We start from the raw sequence: 18,975 nt of genomic DNA on the forward strand, positions 1-18,975 counted from the left end.
AAAGAATGTGTATACTTCTTACATCAATATCTACAAATGGTACTTCTTCGAAATGTCATCCAACACAATTCTATCAATACCAACTCAATGTACACTGATAAACACAAGCACCGCTGTGGAAATGCAATGCTGACTTTAGCCATATCTTAATTACAGCATTTGGCTACTATCTTTTACGCATTAACACTGTATTACCACGTAAGATATATTTTACCCTCTCTCTTATGTTAACAACACAGAATATAGTTCAACTATGGCTTGCAATCATTTGCATAAATACTCTAAAGATAAATTATAGAAATAATGTTCAGAACACTCTCATGAACTGCAGTTGTCAAAGCTTAGATCGATGATGTACAAATGTAACATATGGAAAATAATAATAATAATAATAATAATAACAATAATAATAACAGTAATAATAGTAATTATAATAATAATGTTCAAGAAAACGAATATTTACTCTTATAAACACATATGCCAGTTTTGTGCAGGTAGTCACAGTAACAAAATTAGTTTAATTCGCGAAATTGAGAATAAAGATATATACATGGATACACAGGGAAATGCACATCATCAATACCTGCAGTTATGAAGATATATATACATGGATACACAGGAAAATGCACATCATCAATACCTGCAGTTATGATGCAACCATGTCACGGCATGTTAAAAACAAAGGCATAAGCAAGTACCATACCGCAACAAATAAACTAGGGCTGTGATTAATACATCATCTGTTAGTAATGTGTACTGTCAGTGTTTAAAAATACATCAATGGCATTAGCAACGTACAGCTCACTGCAATTTACAAGTTTGGCCAATTTTCTCTGACGAGACATACTTTAAAAAAACTGAACAGTCGAAACTGAATCAAATTACGTTGATATCCACGTTAAATAACTAGTACAGTGTGATATTTCAACAACTGCACCTACATCCCAAATTAAACAACTAATTCCACAACATGTTATTTAACAAGAAATACATTCCTGTTAATACCTTCTCTATGCACACACTGATGAAGATCACTTCTCTCCAATACTACTAACCATTCTGAGGTTCTCCTTCTACATGCCGCAACACTGCACACGAAGTATATGGACTTACCATTAATCAGTATTAATGCACTGTCACGCCTCCATCAGAGCAAGTCTCCAACACTGCCCAGGTGCTCATGCATATGAGTACTCTAGCTGGGCGGACTACAGCCAGCTATGCCGGTATCGTTTGCTCCAGGGTTGTGCCGACAGATGGTCTGGGAATTCCAGCACCACCCACCCATACAGTTATCTCCCGACAGTGAAATTTGTGACTGCAGTGAGGCATCACATGCCAAGGCATCCAACAGCTGGCAGCCTTAAAATGATCTGCATATCTGTAAACTGACGGGTTCTGCCCAAGTTGTCATCCCTTTAAGTATCTGTTTAATCTTGTACGAAGATTATTTTTCATGTTATTTGTCTCTAAGGTTGCACGACGCCACTCCTGTTCCTTTTCAAACGAAACTGTTAAGCGTTCCCGTCAGGCTAGCCTTACTGATGTGATGGACTAACATTTTCCAGCACTTTCCGTACTATATCGTGATGTCAGTGATTTGACCACACATTGCGTTGTCAAATTACGTAAAGATATAGCGCACTGTGCTTGATACATCGTAAAGGTATTAATTCAGTCACGTAATGCATTGTCATGGTGTATTACACCATAATTTACGTTAATATTCTTCTGAGATGTTGCGAATATGTGGGGGAACTTGCTTGTCATTGGTCCAGAGAGCAACAGAGGAAGGGGAGTACTTGGCGCGTAAACTGTTAGCAACGCTTGTCGGCAAAGGTATCTACAAATTTCCGCTGGCGAATGTGCAGGCTCTGGCGGGCTGTCAACAGTTTCCTGTTATTAACGTGGGCTGGATGTCACTCCCTGATTGCTTGATTTATTATCAGGGTCTATTTTGTCAGCAAACAGGTTGACGTCTTGGGGAATATTACACTTATATTGTTTAAGTAATACAAATACCTCTAGTATTGTTGGGGGAACTTTGTTAACGACGTTTTGCGGAATATGACGTGTGTATTTCTTCCAATAGGAGAACACGCTCGTTTTAAAAGATACACTAGTAATGTATGGATGGCTTAGTAAGAGTTTATTTGTTCATATATTACGCTGTGGTGTTTCTTTAAGATTTCAAGCCTTTGTATGAGAGTATTTCTTGTTGAGTTATATGCTTCATTGATTAGCTACAGTCATTTTTACAATAAAGATGTTGGTATTTTGGAAAAAAAATCAGTAAAACTGCAGCAAATTAACTCAAAACAGCAATTACTTATGAAATGTTTTCTTAATCCGCTTGGAATGGTTGCTAGTCTCTGCTGTCACGTACAATGACGAAATTTGTGTGATTTAAATAATAATAAAACTTATCTGTCAGTTATAACAAACACCCACACGCTCATCCTCTCACGGCAGTCCACATACTTCTAATGGCGAGCAACAGCACATGACATAAATAATAATAATCATGACGTCGATGTATCACAAGCCTGACTGCATGTAACAAGGCAGTCATGTGATGTTATATGACTTCAAGAGCAGTCGGACAAAACACACATATCTCTAATACTAATGCTATTTATTTCTTATTTATAACAAATAACCAAACACTAATCCTCTCGCGAGAGTGTAGCGACCTTGAATTACTAAATTCATGTAGTACAAAAACTAATACGTTTTGTTTGTTATTACTAGTACTTATAACAAATACCCACACCTGGTCCTCTCGCTATGGAGCCGAATCCTAAAATGATGAAACGTGCATGAGTTTAATTTGTTGTTATTATTTTTAACAAGATCTACACCCTGACCGTAGACCAACCTGATGCTCTCCATGTCCTATGCAGAAAAATTTGCCGTCTTCCACTCCACTGCTCTTGTTGTAGAGGATGAGAATTACGATGGGGAAGCGGGTTGAATCTTATTGGTGCAAAGGGGAAAGAAGGGTAAGGGGAAAGAGGGGTGACATGGGCAGGATGCTGACTTCCAGGGGATGGAAATGGGGATGAGCTTAAATATAACTTGCACAATTGCCTCATGTGTATGGGGAGAACAATGATTCCCTGCGAGGAGAGAACTGTTTGTTGTCCTTGGGTATAGCTACTCCAATTGCCTTAGTATGTAACCTGATACTCAAGTTCAAGGTCACCTCATACTGACACTAGACAACTACTGTTGCATAGTATCCTTCATCTTTAGGGAGCAATTTCATGTAGGCCAAATGACTGAATTATAATCATTCATTATTTCATGTGTTAACTGTCTGTGTAGTGTGTTACGGAGTAGATATGGAAATCAACCCAGTATTGGCCCAAGACATTCTGAGAAAACCACATACAAGGAAGGCTGGTCCTTGAGAGAGAAAAGCTTCTGTCCACAGATCAAGAAAAATTTAGAAAGGAAAGATAATGCTAAACTCAGCTTGCTCTTTTCTTCCACGATATTCTGCGAACTATGGATGAAGAGCAACACTCAGATTCAACATTCCTACACTTCGAGAAAGCGTTTGCCTGTTCTGCGTACTGTTAACGAAGCTCCGTGCATAGGGATCACTTTCGAAGTAACAAAACCCAGTACGTTGTACTGGACAGCGAGTGTTCATCAGAGACAAATACATCGTCAGGATTGCTGCTGGAAAGTCTGACAAAGCAGCTCTTGTTCTTTGTATAGAGAAACGATCTTACAGGCTAGGTGAGCAGCAACCTCTGACTGTTTGCTGATGACGCTGAGGTATATAGGTCAGTGTCGTCGTTGAGTGACAATAGGAGGAGGCAAGATGACTTGGACAGAACTCATATTTGCTGTGATGCTTGCTTTAAATTTGGGAAAATATAAAGTACTAAAGATGAAAAGAAAAAAAATAGTCCTGTAGTGTTCGAGTATAGCGTTAGTGGTGCCCTGCTTTGCAAAATCCCGAGATAAAATATCTAGGCGTAGTGTTATAAAGCAGTATGAAATGTAATAGGCACGTATCGTCGGCTGTGTGGAAGGCGAATGGTTGGGAGAATGCTAGAAAAGTGTACACAGACTTACAAAAAAGTTAAAGCCCCCAGAAAACATGATCGGATATCAGTAGAACTTCGTGCATCTACACGTCATTGGCTGGTATAAAAGTGATTAGAGACGCAATTCTCTGAGACAGGTAGAACAACCACGACAGTGCATTAGCATTGTTCGCGTTTAGAGTTGTTATCAGGCCTTAGAGTATATACAGAGGGTGAGAATAGTGTCAGATGTTGAGTGACGACTGAGAAGGACACGGAAATGTCACATACTCCTGTGAGACAGCGTTATCAGCATTTCACCGACTTTTAAAAGTATCTGCCTGGCTGGTTGAGTCATTTAATATCCAGATTTTTGGGTCTTTCGAATATGACAGTTGTCCGATGTTGGACTACAGGCACACATCGCCTAGGGTCTTGTCAACTAGGCTGATTGTGCAGTGAACACATTATAACCACATCAGAACTGCACCTGCCATCAGAGATCACGTAATAGACTCTGCAACATTCTGTCTCGTCTCACGCCCCTGGTCAGAGATTATCAGCAGTAGGAGTAGGGAATTACTGCCCGTCCGTATGCCGCATTTAACACCACAGCACAGCCGGCTGTGCTTGTAAGGATACCGTGACCGGGTATGGCCTCACGTCACGTCTGTTAACTGCTGAAGGAACACTGGCGGAACAGCGATACGTCAGGGACATCCTGCGCTCTCTTGTGTCCCCTCTCAGGCCTGCGTATTGCGACGCATGTTTCAACAGGACAAAGATCGTCCTCAGGCGGTATGTTCGCTATGAACTGTCTGTGAGATGCTGAGTTAGTCCCATGGCCAGCAAGATCCCCAGATCTGTTCCCCACAGAACATGTTTGGAACCAGGTCGGACATCAAATCTGTTCCACTGCAAGGATCAAGAATTCCACGGAATAGTAACTGCAGTCTTGAACCACATTGCTTCAGGAGCGGAAACAGTGGTTTTATTACAATCTCCCCAACAGAATAAATGCATGTATGTGGGCCAGAGCTGTTGCAACTTCATACCCCTAAGTAGAATCATACAGCCAAGTTCTTTACAAACTTGGCTTCCTTTTGTAATCAATGAAATAGTATCACATACCCTCTCAACTCACGAAGTTTCATTCCGTTTCCTCCTCCCATTCTAATACTTCACTTTTTTTTATCATACAGTGTAGTTCCTCCGCAAAGAAGACTGCGCACAGAACGCTCGTGGAACCCATTCGGATTTCTCCTAACATCTAACAGATCCCCACCACGTCGGATTAAAAAAAAAAAAAAAAAGACATCGAAGCAATTCTGAAGCTTGCTGCTTGATTTGTTACCAGTAGTTTCAGTCACGACACGAGTATTACGGAGATGTTTCGTGAATACAACTATGAATCCCTGGACGGGAGAAAATCTTCATTTCGCGATACAGTACTGAGAAACTTTGCAGGACCGGAACTTGCGAGAGACGATCCTATGGCCATCAACAGACATTTCGCACAAGGACCGTGAAAACAAGAGAAATCAAGGCTCGTGCAGAATAATGTAATCTCTCTCTCTCCGTCCGAACACGCCTTGGAAGGCCCACGGGTACCAACCGACCGCCGTGTCATCCTCAGCCCACAGGTGTCACTGGATGCGGATATGAAGGGACATGTGTTCAGCACACCGCTCTCCCGGCCGTATGTCAGTTTACGAGACCGGAGCCGCTAGTCGCAGGTTCGAATCTTGCCTCGGGCATGGATGTGTGTGATGTCCTTAGGTTAGTTAGGTTTAAGTAGTTTTAAGTCTAAGGGACTGACGACTTCCGATGTTAAGTCTCATAGTGATTAGAGCCATCTGAACCATCTTAATCAGGTAGCTCTTCAGTTTGCCTCACAAGGGCCGAGTGCACCCCACTTGCCAACAGCACTCGACAGACCGGGTGGTCACCCATCCAAGTGCTAGCCCAGCCCGACCGCGCTTACCTTCGGTGATCTGATGGGAACCGGTGTTACCCTTGTGGCAAGTCCGTTGGTGCAGAATAATACAGATAGTCGTTTCTTCTCCACTCGGTTTGCGAGTGGAACAGTAAAGGTAACGACTAGCAAGTTCCCTCCGTCATGAACTATTCAACACTCTCAAGGTCTGCATTCATTGGCACCATGGTATAATGCGTGGACAGTGAAGGGTTGTGGTGTTAGTGATGCATTCGTGACGTTTATCGGCAATCAGACGGCGTTCAGGAGGCCTGTCTGCGCACCCTTTGTTTTGAGTCTGCAGGCAGTTACTGCTGAGTTAAAACGTGAACAGTGTTTGCAATATTCATTCTAGGGTACAAATATCCCCCAATGACGAGTACCCTGAACAGCTTCAGAGGTTTGAACTGGGTTGCTTTGTGTGCGTGTGGGAAGCAGGTTGGGCATATCGACGGATTGCTACACATATTAGCACACTGCTTTCAAGAGTGTTCTCTGGGACAGACCGACGGCTGTAGACAAGGTTCTAGACGTCCGCTTAGAAGAGGCGTATGTTAAGAGTGACACACTGCACGAGCAGCAGTGTCTGACCGAACGTCACCCAGGGACGAAATCTGGGTATATGTTTCATCTGCTATCATCAGGGGCCACTGGCAGCAGGATTAAATTCACCTGTGCCTCTGGCCAGATTATCATTGACACTACAACCCCACTTTTGAGGGCTACTGCTGTATCGTGAAATCGTTAACTACAGAGTGGAGTGGTGCTCAGCAGTCTTCATTGATGAGAACGATGGACGTATACGTGCATGACACAGAACTGGTGAGCTGCCTATTCCAGAGTGCATTCGCCCACGACAGTAGCTCTCACCCCAGGCTTCATTGTGTGGAGGCCATCAGTTGAAACACAGTCTCATCTGCTGTTTCTGCAGAGTTAATTAACCAGTGCCTTTTACGTATATTGCACAGACTGTTATCCACGCGCTAGTATCACCTCTTCGACTGGAAGTCGATATGCTTGTTAGTAGGGCAACGCACGTCCGCAATTGGCTGCTGCGACGCAACGCGCTCATTGTGGTATACAATTGCCCAATTGAAGAGTTACGGAACATGATGAAGCGGGGACTTTCTCTCCTGGGCCTGCAATAATCATTGCCAAAATGCAAAAAAGGTCACAAGGTGTTTACGGCAGTCTGTCGCAGGATGATATTCGGCACCCTTACGATCAGAACAGTGCCGCACAAATGCTGAAGAGATCATCAGATACATCGAGTTGTACAGTTGGACTGAAGACATACGTTACATACAGAACTGGCAGAGATCGTTAGGTCGTTACGAAAGTGACATGTATAAGAGGCGATCAAACAGAAATGGGCCGGAGGCATAATTACAAAAACAAGTACTTGTATGTTAGAAGTATTGACTCTGGCTGCTGAGACACTTGTCGCACTGTGATACAAGGCGGTGAATGGCCATTTCATAAAATTCCCGGGGCTGCGATGTTAACAAGTTCTCCACGTACAGCGGAATTCGGAGGTTAATTGTTTGCCCAAATGGTACAAAAATGGTTCAAATGGCTCTGAGCACTATGGGACGTAACTGCTGTGGTCATCAGTCCCCTAGATCGCGCGGTTCCAGACTATAGCGCCTAGAACTGCTCGGCCACTCCGGCCGGCTGCCCAAATGGTTCAAATGGCTCTGAGCAATATGGGACTTAACTTCTGAGGTCATCAGTCCCCTAGAACTTGGAACTACTTAAACCTAACTAACCTAAGGACATCACACACACCCATTCCCGAGGCAGGATTCGATCCTGCGACCGTAGCGGTCGCACGGTTCCAGACTCTAGCGCCTAGAACTGCTCGGAACCCCCGGCCGGCAATTGTTTGCCTCTCAGAACATTTTCAAGGGGACCAAAAATTGCGTAATCACAGGGAGAGAGGTTCGGACTGTATAGAGGGTGGTCGAGAACCTCCTGTTTGAATTTCTGCAGGAAAACCGTGACTGTGTTGGCCGTATGAGGCTTTGCACTGTTGTGGAGCAGAGTGACCCCACGGGTGAAACTGCCTGGTCGTTTTGATTTGATCGCTTGGCGAAGGGTGGTCGAGATTTGTTGGGATTCACTGCTGTCCTGCGCTGCAGGAAGTGAATCAGAAGGGGACCATCTTGTCCAAAGAAAAACGTCAGCATAGCCTGCTCTAAGGGGCAAACAATTCACCTCGGACGACGACGTCCAGGTGTATGTGCGGAAGTGGTTAACATTGCAGTCCTGGGAATGTTATGAGTCAGCCATTCACCGCGTTGTGTCAGAGTAGGACAAGTGTCTCAACAGCCAGTGTCAATACTTCTAGTACACAGATACTGGTTTCTGTATAATTGCCTCCGGCTCGTTTCTTTTTGAATGCCCCATATAACATCAGTTTATCTGTACAACACGATGTATCTGATGATGGATTATCCTGAAACGTGTAATATCAAAGTAATTCACTCAGTATCTAACGACGTCTTACTAAGTGACCTATTCAGCATTTATGCAGTACTGTTCCACTTAAACATGGTGTTAGGAAATTTGCTTTACAGACTTCTAGGACTTGGATAGGGAAGTGAGTACATAATAGGAGTCCACGTCTGGACGGTTCCAATTCGGATGTTTAACCCCTCCACTTTCGCATCAGGATCTGAATTAGGAGAGACGTAGTACAGTTACCACCTGGTGTGTCTTTAATTTCTAGTACAGCGACCAGAACTCGTGCCAGCTCCCTCTGACTCTACAGCAGTCTTGTAAATTAAACCTTGAACACGACCCCGTAATCAGTAGGACACGACATCCCGTTTACCCTGTTGCACACAAGGACAAGTAACTGTGAGACATATCTCTTTCCTTCACCAGACGTGGACGCGTTATACATCTGAACTGAAACCGCCGTAGAACGGACAGAGTACGCTTCCGGGTACGGATTTCTAATCATAAAAATTTGTAGTCACTCCCCTCTGCAAGTCCTAGAAGTCCGTAACGGGAATATGCGAACCTGTATAAGTGGAACGGTACTGCGCAAGTGCTGAATAGGTCACTTAGTAAAACATCGTCAGCTACTGAATGAATGACTTTGATATTACGTGTGTCAAGATAAACCATAGTCAGATACATTGAGTTGTACAGCTGAACTGAGCTTATATGTTACAACCACAACGACCTGTGACAGTTATGTACATAACGTATGTCTCCATCATGTCGAATCTCCAACCTCTATGATCGCTCGAATGCGAGAAAACGGTCTTGCGTTGCCGCCAGACGGGCATACACTGTGTATTGATGCTACAGTTTGAGCTCCGTTTACTATGACTACCTGTCACCTCACTTGTCAATAAGATGATCGACTCCTCGACGACGTTACCTTTTTCTTTGTCAGTGTATATCCGAACTCAGTACAACCAAAAACTAGTCCAGATTTGCATTATTCTTACTACCTGAGCCCCCATTTCATTCTGTTACTCGCTCCTGTGAACGGGAACGCGTCCATCTAGAAAAGATAATCTGAAGATGCCTAAATAAGGCGAAACGCGTCATTGAAAAATGAAAAAATGAAACTAAAATTGCAACCGAGACTGTTTTTAACCAGTATTGTTAAGAACTGGTTTGCTGTTATGCCACATATGAACTGGAAGAATTTCTAAAAAAATATTCAAATGTGTGTGAAATCTTATGGGACTTAACTGCTAAGGTCATCAGTCCCTAAGCTTACACACTACTTAACCGAAATTATCATAAGGACAAACACACACACCCATGCCCGAGGGAGGACTCGAACCTCCGCCGGGACCAGCCGCACACTCTGACTGCAGCGCCCCAGACCGCTCGCCTAATCCCGCGCGGCAAGAATTTCTACAGCGTACAATTCTATCTATCGTAAATCCGGAGCACTGACTTCAGATAGCACGTCTTAATGTCTCTTAAGGTACCCGCTACATCATACAAGGACGTTATCAGAAATATAGATGAAGGAAAAGGTAGATATTTCATCCTTGCGGTTACGATAAAAAGAGGAAAGAAGCGAGTTATATAACGGGGTTCCGTTCGCAATGCTCGTGTGTAATGTTTCACGTTTTCTGCTCCCTGTGCAGGTGACGAAGACGACAAGTGGAAGCAGACCCTTAGGCTCCACAGTACGGGAAACGCTCGGTGCAGAAATGTCAGACTCGATGTGGGCACGCAACAGAACGGAACTGCGAGGGAAAAAAAGGACGAGCTCAGCTGCGGGGAAATGCTCTGCAGACGGGTCGGGAACGAAGGATAGAAGGTGCAGCGTGGCGCAGGAAAACGCGACTGCCTTCGACGTCGGAAAGTGCGGGGCGTGCAGGCCGCGGCCGCTCGGTCACGTGCGCCTCGCCGAGGACTGGCCGGCCGGGGCGGCGCGCGCCCCTGCGCTGCCGCCACCGTGGCCGCCAGTTAACGGCGGGATGGCGCACTGGACGCTGCAGGCATCCGACGTGGCGAGCGCCCTGGCGCTGCTGCTGGCGCTGCTGCTGGCGCTGTCGGCGGCGACGCGCGCGTCGGCGCTCTCGCGCTGGCTGCGCCTGCGCCGGCTGGCCAAGGCGCTGCCCGGGCCCACCGACACCCTGCCCATCTGCGGCGACGGCATCAGCCTCCGGGGAGCGCCCATAACCGCGCTGCGGCGCCTCTACCACAAGCACGGCACCCCGTGCAGGTACGTCCTAACCGTCTCTTACTTCCCGCTACTTACCAGGATATCCCACTATCAGACCAATTGTGTGATTGGATTGAAGAGTTCCTAGATAACAGAACGCAGCATGTAATTCTCAATGGAGAGAAGTCTTCCAAAGTAAGAGTGATTTCATGTGTGCCGCAGGGGAGTGTCATAGGACCGTTGCTATTCACAATGTACATAAATGACCTTGTGGATAACATCGGAAGTTCACTGAGGCTTTTTGCAGATGCTGTGCTGTATCGAGAGGTTGTAACATCTACATCTACATCTACATTGATACTCCGCAAGCCACCCAAAGGTGTGTGGCGGAGGGCACTTTACGTGCCACTGTCATTACCTCCCTTTCCTGTTCCAGTCGCGTATGGTTCGCGGGAAGAACGACTGTCTGAAAGCCTCCGTGCGCGCTCTAATCTCTCTAATTTTACATTCGTGATCTCCTCGGGAAGTATAAGTAGGGGGAAGCAATATATTCGATACCTCATCCAGAAACGCATCCTCTCGAAACCTGGCGAGCAAGCTACACCGCGATGCAGAGCGCCTCTCTTGCAGAGTCTGCCACTTGATGGAAAATGGAAAATTGTACTGAAGTGCAGGAGGATCTGCAGCGAATTGACGCCTGGTGCAGGGAATGGCAATTGAATCTCAATGTAGACAAGTGTAATGTGCCGCGAATATATAGAAAGATAGATCCCTTATCACTTAGCTACAAAATAGCAGGTCAGCAACTGGAAGCAGTAAATTCCATTAATTATCTCGGAGTACGCATTAGGAGTGATTTAAAATGGAATTATCATATAAAGTTGATCGTTGGTAAAGCAGATGCCAGACTGAGATTCGTTGAAAGAATCCTAAGGACATGCAATCTGAAAACAAAGGAAGTAGGTTACAGTCCGCTTGTTCGCCCACTGCTTGAATACTGCTAAGCAGTGTGGGATCCGTACCAGACAGGGTTGATAGAAGATATAGAGAAGATCCAACGGAGAGCAGTGCGCTTCGTTACAGGATCATTTAGCAATCGCGGAAGCGTTACGGAGATGATAAACTCCAGTGGGAGACTCTGCACGAGAGACGCTCAGTAGTTCGGTACGGGCTTTTGTTAAAGTTTCGAGAACATACGTTCACCGAAGAGTCAAGCAGTATATTGCTCGCTCCTACGTATATCTCGTGAAGAGACCATGAGGATAAAATCAGAGAGATTAGAGCCCTCACAGAAGCATACCGACAATCCTTCTTTCCACAAACAATACGAGACTGGAATAGAAGGGAGAACCGATAGAGGTACTCAAGGTACCCTCCGCCACACACCGTCAGGTGGCTTGCGGAGTATCGATGTAGATGTAGATGTAGAACTTCTCCCAGTGGAAGAGGGGTAGATGGTGTCGGAAGTTCCATGCGGCTTTTCGCGGATGATGCTGTAGTTATACAGAGAAGTAGCAGCATTAGAAAGTTGTAGCGAAATGTAGGAAGATCTGCAGTGGATAGGCACTTGGTGCAGGGAGTGGCAACTGACCCTTAATATAGACAAATGTAACGTACTGCGAATACATAGAAAGAAGGAACCTTTATTGTATGATTATATGATAGCGGAACAAACACTGGTAGCAGTTACTTCTGTAAAATATCTAGGAGTATGCGTGCGGAACGATTTGAAGTGGAATGATCACATGAAATTAATTGTTGATAAGGCGGGTACCAGGTTGAGATTCATTGGGAGAGTCCTTAGAAAATGTAGTCCATCAACAAAGGAGGTGGCTTACAAAACACTCGTTCGACCTATACTTGAGTATTGCTCATCAGTGTGCGATCCGTACCAGGTCGGGTTGACGGAGGAGATAGAGAAGATCCGACGAAGAGCTGCGCGTTTCGTAACAGGGTTATTTGGTAAGCGTGATAGCGTTGCGGAGATGTTTAGCAAACTCAAGTGGCAGTCTCTGCAAGAGAGGTACTCTGCATCGCGGTGTAGCTTGCTGTCCAGGTTTCGAGAGGGTGCGTTTCTGGATGAGGTATCGAATATATTGCTTTCCTCTACTTATTCTTGCCGAGGAGATCACGAATGTAAAATTAGAGAGATTCGAGAGCGCACGGAGGCTTTCCGGCAGTCGTTCTTCCCGCGAACCATACGCGACTCTAACCGGAAAGGGAGGTAATGACAGTGGCACGTAAAGTACCCTCCGCCACGCAGCGTTGGGTGGCTTGCGGAGTATAACTGTAGATGTAGATGTAGAACATAAGCGAACACGTCTCTAGGCTTGTCCGTAGACTCTCGATCATTTCTGAGAATACGACGGCCAGAGTGTTCGAAGTAGTTTATGTCCCTTTTAGCCAGTAAACTTTTTAACAGAAGTGGTGGCGCAGGAGATAGTATCGCAGCTTCACACTTTTGCGCCCCACGTTCGAAACCCGGTTTTTACTTTCATTGCAGGCAGAATTAAAGCTGTGAGGACGGGTCGTGAGTCGTGCTTCGGTAGATCAGTTGGTAGAGCACTTGCCCGCGAAAGGCAATGTTCCCGAGCCCGAGTCTCGGTCGGGCACACAATTTTAATCTGCCAGAAAAGTTTCATTACTGTTTTTCATTGGTCTACACATGTCCATAGGAGATTATTACACGGACGTTCCCCAATGCATACTGAAACAACGTTGTCCTTATTCACTCACTAATTTTACGTCTGGTGAACGTATTAAAAAATTAAATGAATGAGAAAATTATTTGAAATTGTTTTCGGTGAAATTCTTGTAGTGTATCTTCATTCATAATCGACTGCAAGCACTCTTAGTAGTATCAACACACTTTCAATATCATGTACTACCAACTTTATTACCTAAAAAAACTAAACTCCTCCCGAACAGATCATGAAGGCCCAACGGTACTGACCGGCGGCCGTGTCATCCTCAGATCCTATGCGTTCTGTAAATAAATGGATGCAGATATGGAAGGGCATATGGTCAGCACACCGCTCTCACGGACAGATATCAGTTTTCAAGACCGGAGCCCCTACTTCTCAATCAAGTAGCCCCTCAGTTTGCCTCACAAGGGCTGAGTGCACCCAGCTTGCCAACAGTGCTAGGCAGAGCGGATGGTCACCCATCCAAGTGCTAGCCCAGCCCGACCGCGCATAACTTAGGTGATCTGACGGGAACCGATGTCACCACTGCAGCAAGGCCGTTGGCCAGCTTTATGACCACAAGAGAAAATTTTAAAAACTCAGATGTCGTTAATTGTTATTGATTTTTATTCTCAACATAGTTTTTAAGAAACCTGGAAGTATTGAAGACATTCAGACATTCACTGGGAAAGTTACATCTGCAGCTGAAACTTAAATTTTTGGGTTTAGTTTAACTGAAAACGTTTGAAACGTATATGAAATGTGTTAGAAGAATGGACTAAAAACAATAAATACTTTTTTCCAAAATTCAAAAATTCAAAATATAAAGTAACTAATTACATTGCAATATTTTCAAAAGGTGGGATACAGTAACCCCCTCTCTATTATTGTGATGATTAGAAGAAATGACGACTCTCTTTTGGTAACTAGAGCTCTATTAGTCAAATGTCTAATGCTGTATTTCTGTTCAAATGGTTCAAATGGCTCTGAGCACTATGGGACTTAACATCTGTGGTCATCAGTTCCCTAGAACTTAGAACTACTTAAACCTAACTAACCTAAGGACAACACACACATCCATGCCCGAGGCAGGATTCGAACCTGCGACCGTAGCGGTCCCGCGGTTCCGGACTGAGCGCCTGAACCGCTAGACCACCGCGGCCGGCTGTATTTCTGTACTTGTTCTGGGTGGTTATAATTAAAAGTGCAGCTACTCACTAGAGGTCCAGTGTGGACTGTAATAATCGTATGGCAGAGAAACTTGGTTGATAGACTAATGCGAAAATATGGAACCGATTTACGTTGGAAAAAAATTAGTTCCAGTTTTGGCCACCAGGTGCAAATGTGTCACAGGACATAATCTTGTCGATCTCTCTGATGCTCATACTCAACAAACTGTGCAAGTAGCAGTTAACAGTACAATCAACATTATGCCTTTCTCACTTGTTTGACCTTTAGTGCTTCTCTGCCTCGTGATGACTGGGTGTTGTGTGATGTCCTTAGGTTAGTTAGGTTTAAGTAGTTCTAAGTTCTAGGGGACTGATGACAATAGTTGTTAAGTCCCATAGTGCTCAGAGCCATTTGAACCATTTTGAACCTTTCCTGACCACATCCCGTTGCTTATCCATTACATACGAAAACATTTCTCTATGTCTTCCTTGCATTCACAGTACCGGATTTGCACCTGGTGGCCAAAATTGGAACTAATTTTTTCCGGATTAAATCGGTTTCATATTAACGCATTACATTATTTACTAAGTTTCGCTGGCATTCAATAATTACAGTCCACACTGGACAGCTGTAAGTAGCAACACTTCAGTTAGAACCACCAAGTACTATCACAAATAATGGCAATATTAATGGCATTTAGCAAAGGTAAATTATATTTCATGTTCAGAATTCTTGTTGAAAAAAAAAAAAAAAGAGCCAACAACTAATGTAAATAACATCAAATGTAAAATAAACGTTTACAGCCATTTGAAGACTAACCTGTCAGTTAGAAACAGGTCACGGCGCTTTTTGTGTAAATAAAATGGCATTATTGATAGTGGTTGGTTACTGTTTTCTCCTTTGCAACAATCAACTTGTAGAATCTTTCTTATTGGCAGTTAGAACCAGTCAGTTCTCTGGTATCCCACTTAGCACATTCTGAATAAACTATTTATTTTCTAATTCGTTTCATTATTATTTTCCGTCAATGCAATGAGCAGCTCCATGCTGTGCTATCATGATAGCCTCTTAATTTTTTGTATACAAATCAGTTATGCACAAAGAGAAATACATTTTTTTTCATTCTGTTGAAAAAAGACAGATTTGGCACTTTGAACATTTTCCATTCCCGTTCCTGGTTGGTGTCTCAGTTTAATGACTGAGTTTAGAGTCACATAAGTCAATCCACACTAGTGACCGCCATAAGCAGTTTTCTGAATTTTGTACTGTTTTCGTTGTTGTGAGACATGAAGTTGTGTTTGATGCATCATTTGTAAATATTTAGAGCTCTACATATTTTAGTGCTGAACAATAATTTAAACCTTTTCAGAAGATATTGTTATTTCTTAAGTTACAGAGTTTTATGGTAAGTAAAATTGCCTATATTTTTAAAACTAGTTACATATCATGACGACGGTTAAGCCATATGCCATCGTCCTTGAGCTATCTTGCACCTTGAAACGAAAGAAAGTCTTTTACCGCGGAACAAGCGATATTTACAAATGAAGGGAAGTTCTCTAACGTCTTACCAACTTTACTTTGAAAGTAGAAATTTCTGTTGGTGTCAGTAGCTTCTACTTAAAAATGTATTTGACTTTTAACTGGTTTTTGATAATACTTCTGCTAATTTTATTTTATTTACTACTATTGGTTTGTGGTGACGTATCAGTAATAATGTAATAGATATGTGTCCTCGGAGTCTTTCGCAATGGGATCCTTCAGTAGAATCTTCTCTATTTACAAGCCACATCATTTCGAATAAAACACGCGAGCTTTCGACAGTTGTCTCCACCATAGTCACCAGGAGTTGAAATCAGTGATTTGAACTCCTGATTGCGATGGCGGAGACAGCTGTCGAAAGGACGAATATTTTATTCGAAAAGACACGGGTTAGAAACTGGGAAGATTTTATTGAAGGTAACAGGTACGTTATTACATACAGTACTGGCAAGATTTTCTCCGTTGCAGCACTTAAATTTCAGTAAAATATTACTTTCTAGGTACATGACTATGTAGTAAAGTGAAGCATTTTCTTACATTTTCGAAAACTTATTTTCGCGAGAAATTTCTCTAAGTTGGGAAAAAAGAGTGTAGTAAACAAAAAGCGAATTCTGTCAGCTAAAAATGGAATAAAAATATATTAAACTTCTATTACTGGGCTGGCCAGAGGATGGCTCTAAAAATGGCTCTGAGCACTATGGGACTCAACTGCTGTGGTCATAAGTTCCCTAGAACTTAGAACTACTTAAACCTAACTAACCTAAGGACATCACACACATCCATGCCCGAGGGAGGATTCGAACCTGCGACCGTAGCGGTCGTGCGGTTCGAGGCTGTAGCGCCTTTAACCGCTCGGCCACTTCACAGTGGCCAGAGGAGAAAGACTGAAATATTTCATTGTGTTACACACTTCCCTCCGTCTTATGCCTCGACTTCTGTAAATTGCTAACAATTCTAAATAGAATGCGTATTGACTTAAGAAACGGTCTACAACATGAAAGTTCCGAAGTGGGCAATTTGAACGCGTCGATGGCAGTGACAAGGAAAGTACGCAGCGCGCCACGAGGTCGCGATCAGCCAATGAAGTAAAGGTATTCGTCAGCGCACGCCCGAGCTCTACGTTTCGAAAGCACTCACACGCGTGCGATCCGGTGTTGTATTACTAGTACCACTGCTACGACTGTATTTCAACTTGTCCCTCCTCTTGTTTACTGAAACGTTTCGACTTCTCTTAGGACTTTTATTCCATAGCGGAGACAGCATTACCGCCCGCGCACTTATTCGTTTCTTGCTTTCGTTTGTTATGAGGAACAAAACGCGAGAGGCAGGTGCAATCAGACTGTGAGCTATTGTTGGTCTCACGCCGCTGTTTATAGCGGAGTTCGATTCCCGACGGGCACTGTGCCCTTTGATGTTCTTTTGTTTTATAGAGCACGCACTCGTACTCTGTGAAACGTAAATTCCGTCATGGATTTCTAGGCATGATGGATGTGATGGTCGGCGATATAGTACCGGACACCAAGCGTTGTTTAATGTGAAACCTCCATCCCTGTTTATAAGGCTTTCGGACCTTTATTTCGATAGATATCTTAATTGTACTGCCTCAGAAACTTGGCGTTTGCACCATGCTACACCGATCTCATCGTATTTCATTTCATGATTATAATCGAGGCAGTGCTCGGCGACAGCTGATGCGCATGGTTGTTTTAGTCGGATGTATTGCTCATGTGTTCGCAGACGCAAATAACAATGAATTTCCTTGCTATATTAAAAATTAGAACGGTAAAAGGTCTTGACGTTGCAGCTCTTGCCTTTTTTCTGACGTATTATGTTTTCACAGACTTGTAAATAGCAAGAATTCTGCTAACTATTCGCCGTTGAGCCATGACATAGTCGAGTTTCATCTGCTTCTGCGAGAAATTACGCCGGCAGGGTGCCGGAGCGGTTCTAGGCGCTACAGTCTGGAACCGCGCGACCGATACGGTCGCAGGTTCGAATCTTGCCTCGGGTATGGATGTGTGTGGTGTCATAAGATTAGTTAGCTTTAAGTAGTTCTAAGTTCTAGGGGACTGATGACCTCAGAAGTTAAGACCCATAGTGCTCAGAGCCATTCGAACCTTTTTTGAGAAATTACAAGGCACAAGACATTCACTCTCGGCTAATATGCGTAAACACAGTTGTCATGAGCTGAAAATCTTTCTAAATTCGCGATGTTGTACACTGAAGAACTAATATAGTTTCATGATATTTGAGTGGGTTATGCTAACACTTTCCCGAACTTGAAACTAAGGAGTGCCTATATTTTGCTATTTTTTGAAGATGCACCAGTTTGCCAACCACGTTCACAACTTAGTAGTAACAAGAAATTCTTACCTAATGGTTGAAAATTTATCTGTTTTTTATGTTCAGACCCTTAGGTCTTTGTCCTGCCGACTTTTAATCACCATTGCCTAAGTGCGGATTTTCCATCAAGTGGATCTACGAACACTATCTCTACTGGACCACACCAAGTACTATGAGAAACTATCGACGCGAAACACAGAGGATCGAAACAGGGCAATTCAAAATGAATAGAGAAAGGCGGGATAGTGTCAGACACATAAGCTTTTCCGAAGTTACAGGTTTTCTTCAGGCTGTACTGGAACTTTCTTCATACTAAACAGTCCTATAATAGACTGTTTAATAGAATTATAAAGCTCGATGTCATAAGAATATATGTTCGTTGTTTTTTTAATATTTTTTCCACACTTTGCACTTTGGTCGTTTAAATTTTCATAGGGTTTTATTGGAGCTGAAACTGTAACGTGTAAAAAAGTTTGAACTGGATCGTAAATGGTTATAAATCTGAACTTATTCTTCAAGTCACCTAATTTGTCAAAGAATCTGTCAACTTGCTCCTTCCTGAAACGTGGTGCCCACTGC

General features: G+C 43.6%; 1 protein-coding gene across 1 annotated transcript in view; it reads left to right on the forward strand.

Moving 5' to 3' along the window:
* LOC126484945 (cytochrome P450 4C1-like) overlaps nucleotides 1-18,975 on the forward strand; it is a 299,145-nt gene that overhangs the window by 143,884 nt on the left and 136,286 nt on the right. The window contains exon 2 of the mRNA XM_050108545.1: nucleotides 10,137-10,720. Coding sequence (XP_049964502.1) covers nucleotides 10,137-10,720 — 584 coding nt within the window. The remainder of the gene's footprint in view (nucleotides 1-10,136; nucleotides 10,721-18,975) is intronic.

The sequence above is a fragment of the Schistocerca serialis genome, chromosome 6, assembly GCF_023864345.2.
Source record: "Schistocerca serialis cubense isolate TAMUIC-IGC-003099 chromosome 6, iqSchSeri2.2, whole genome shotgun sequence".
Taxonomy (NCBI): domain Eukaryota; kingdom Metazoa; phylum Arthropoda; class Insecta; order Orthoptera; family Acrididae; genus Schistocerca; species Schistocerca serialis.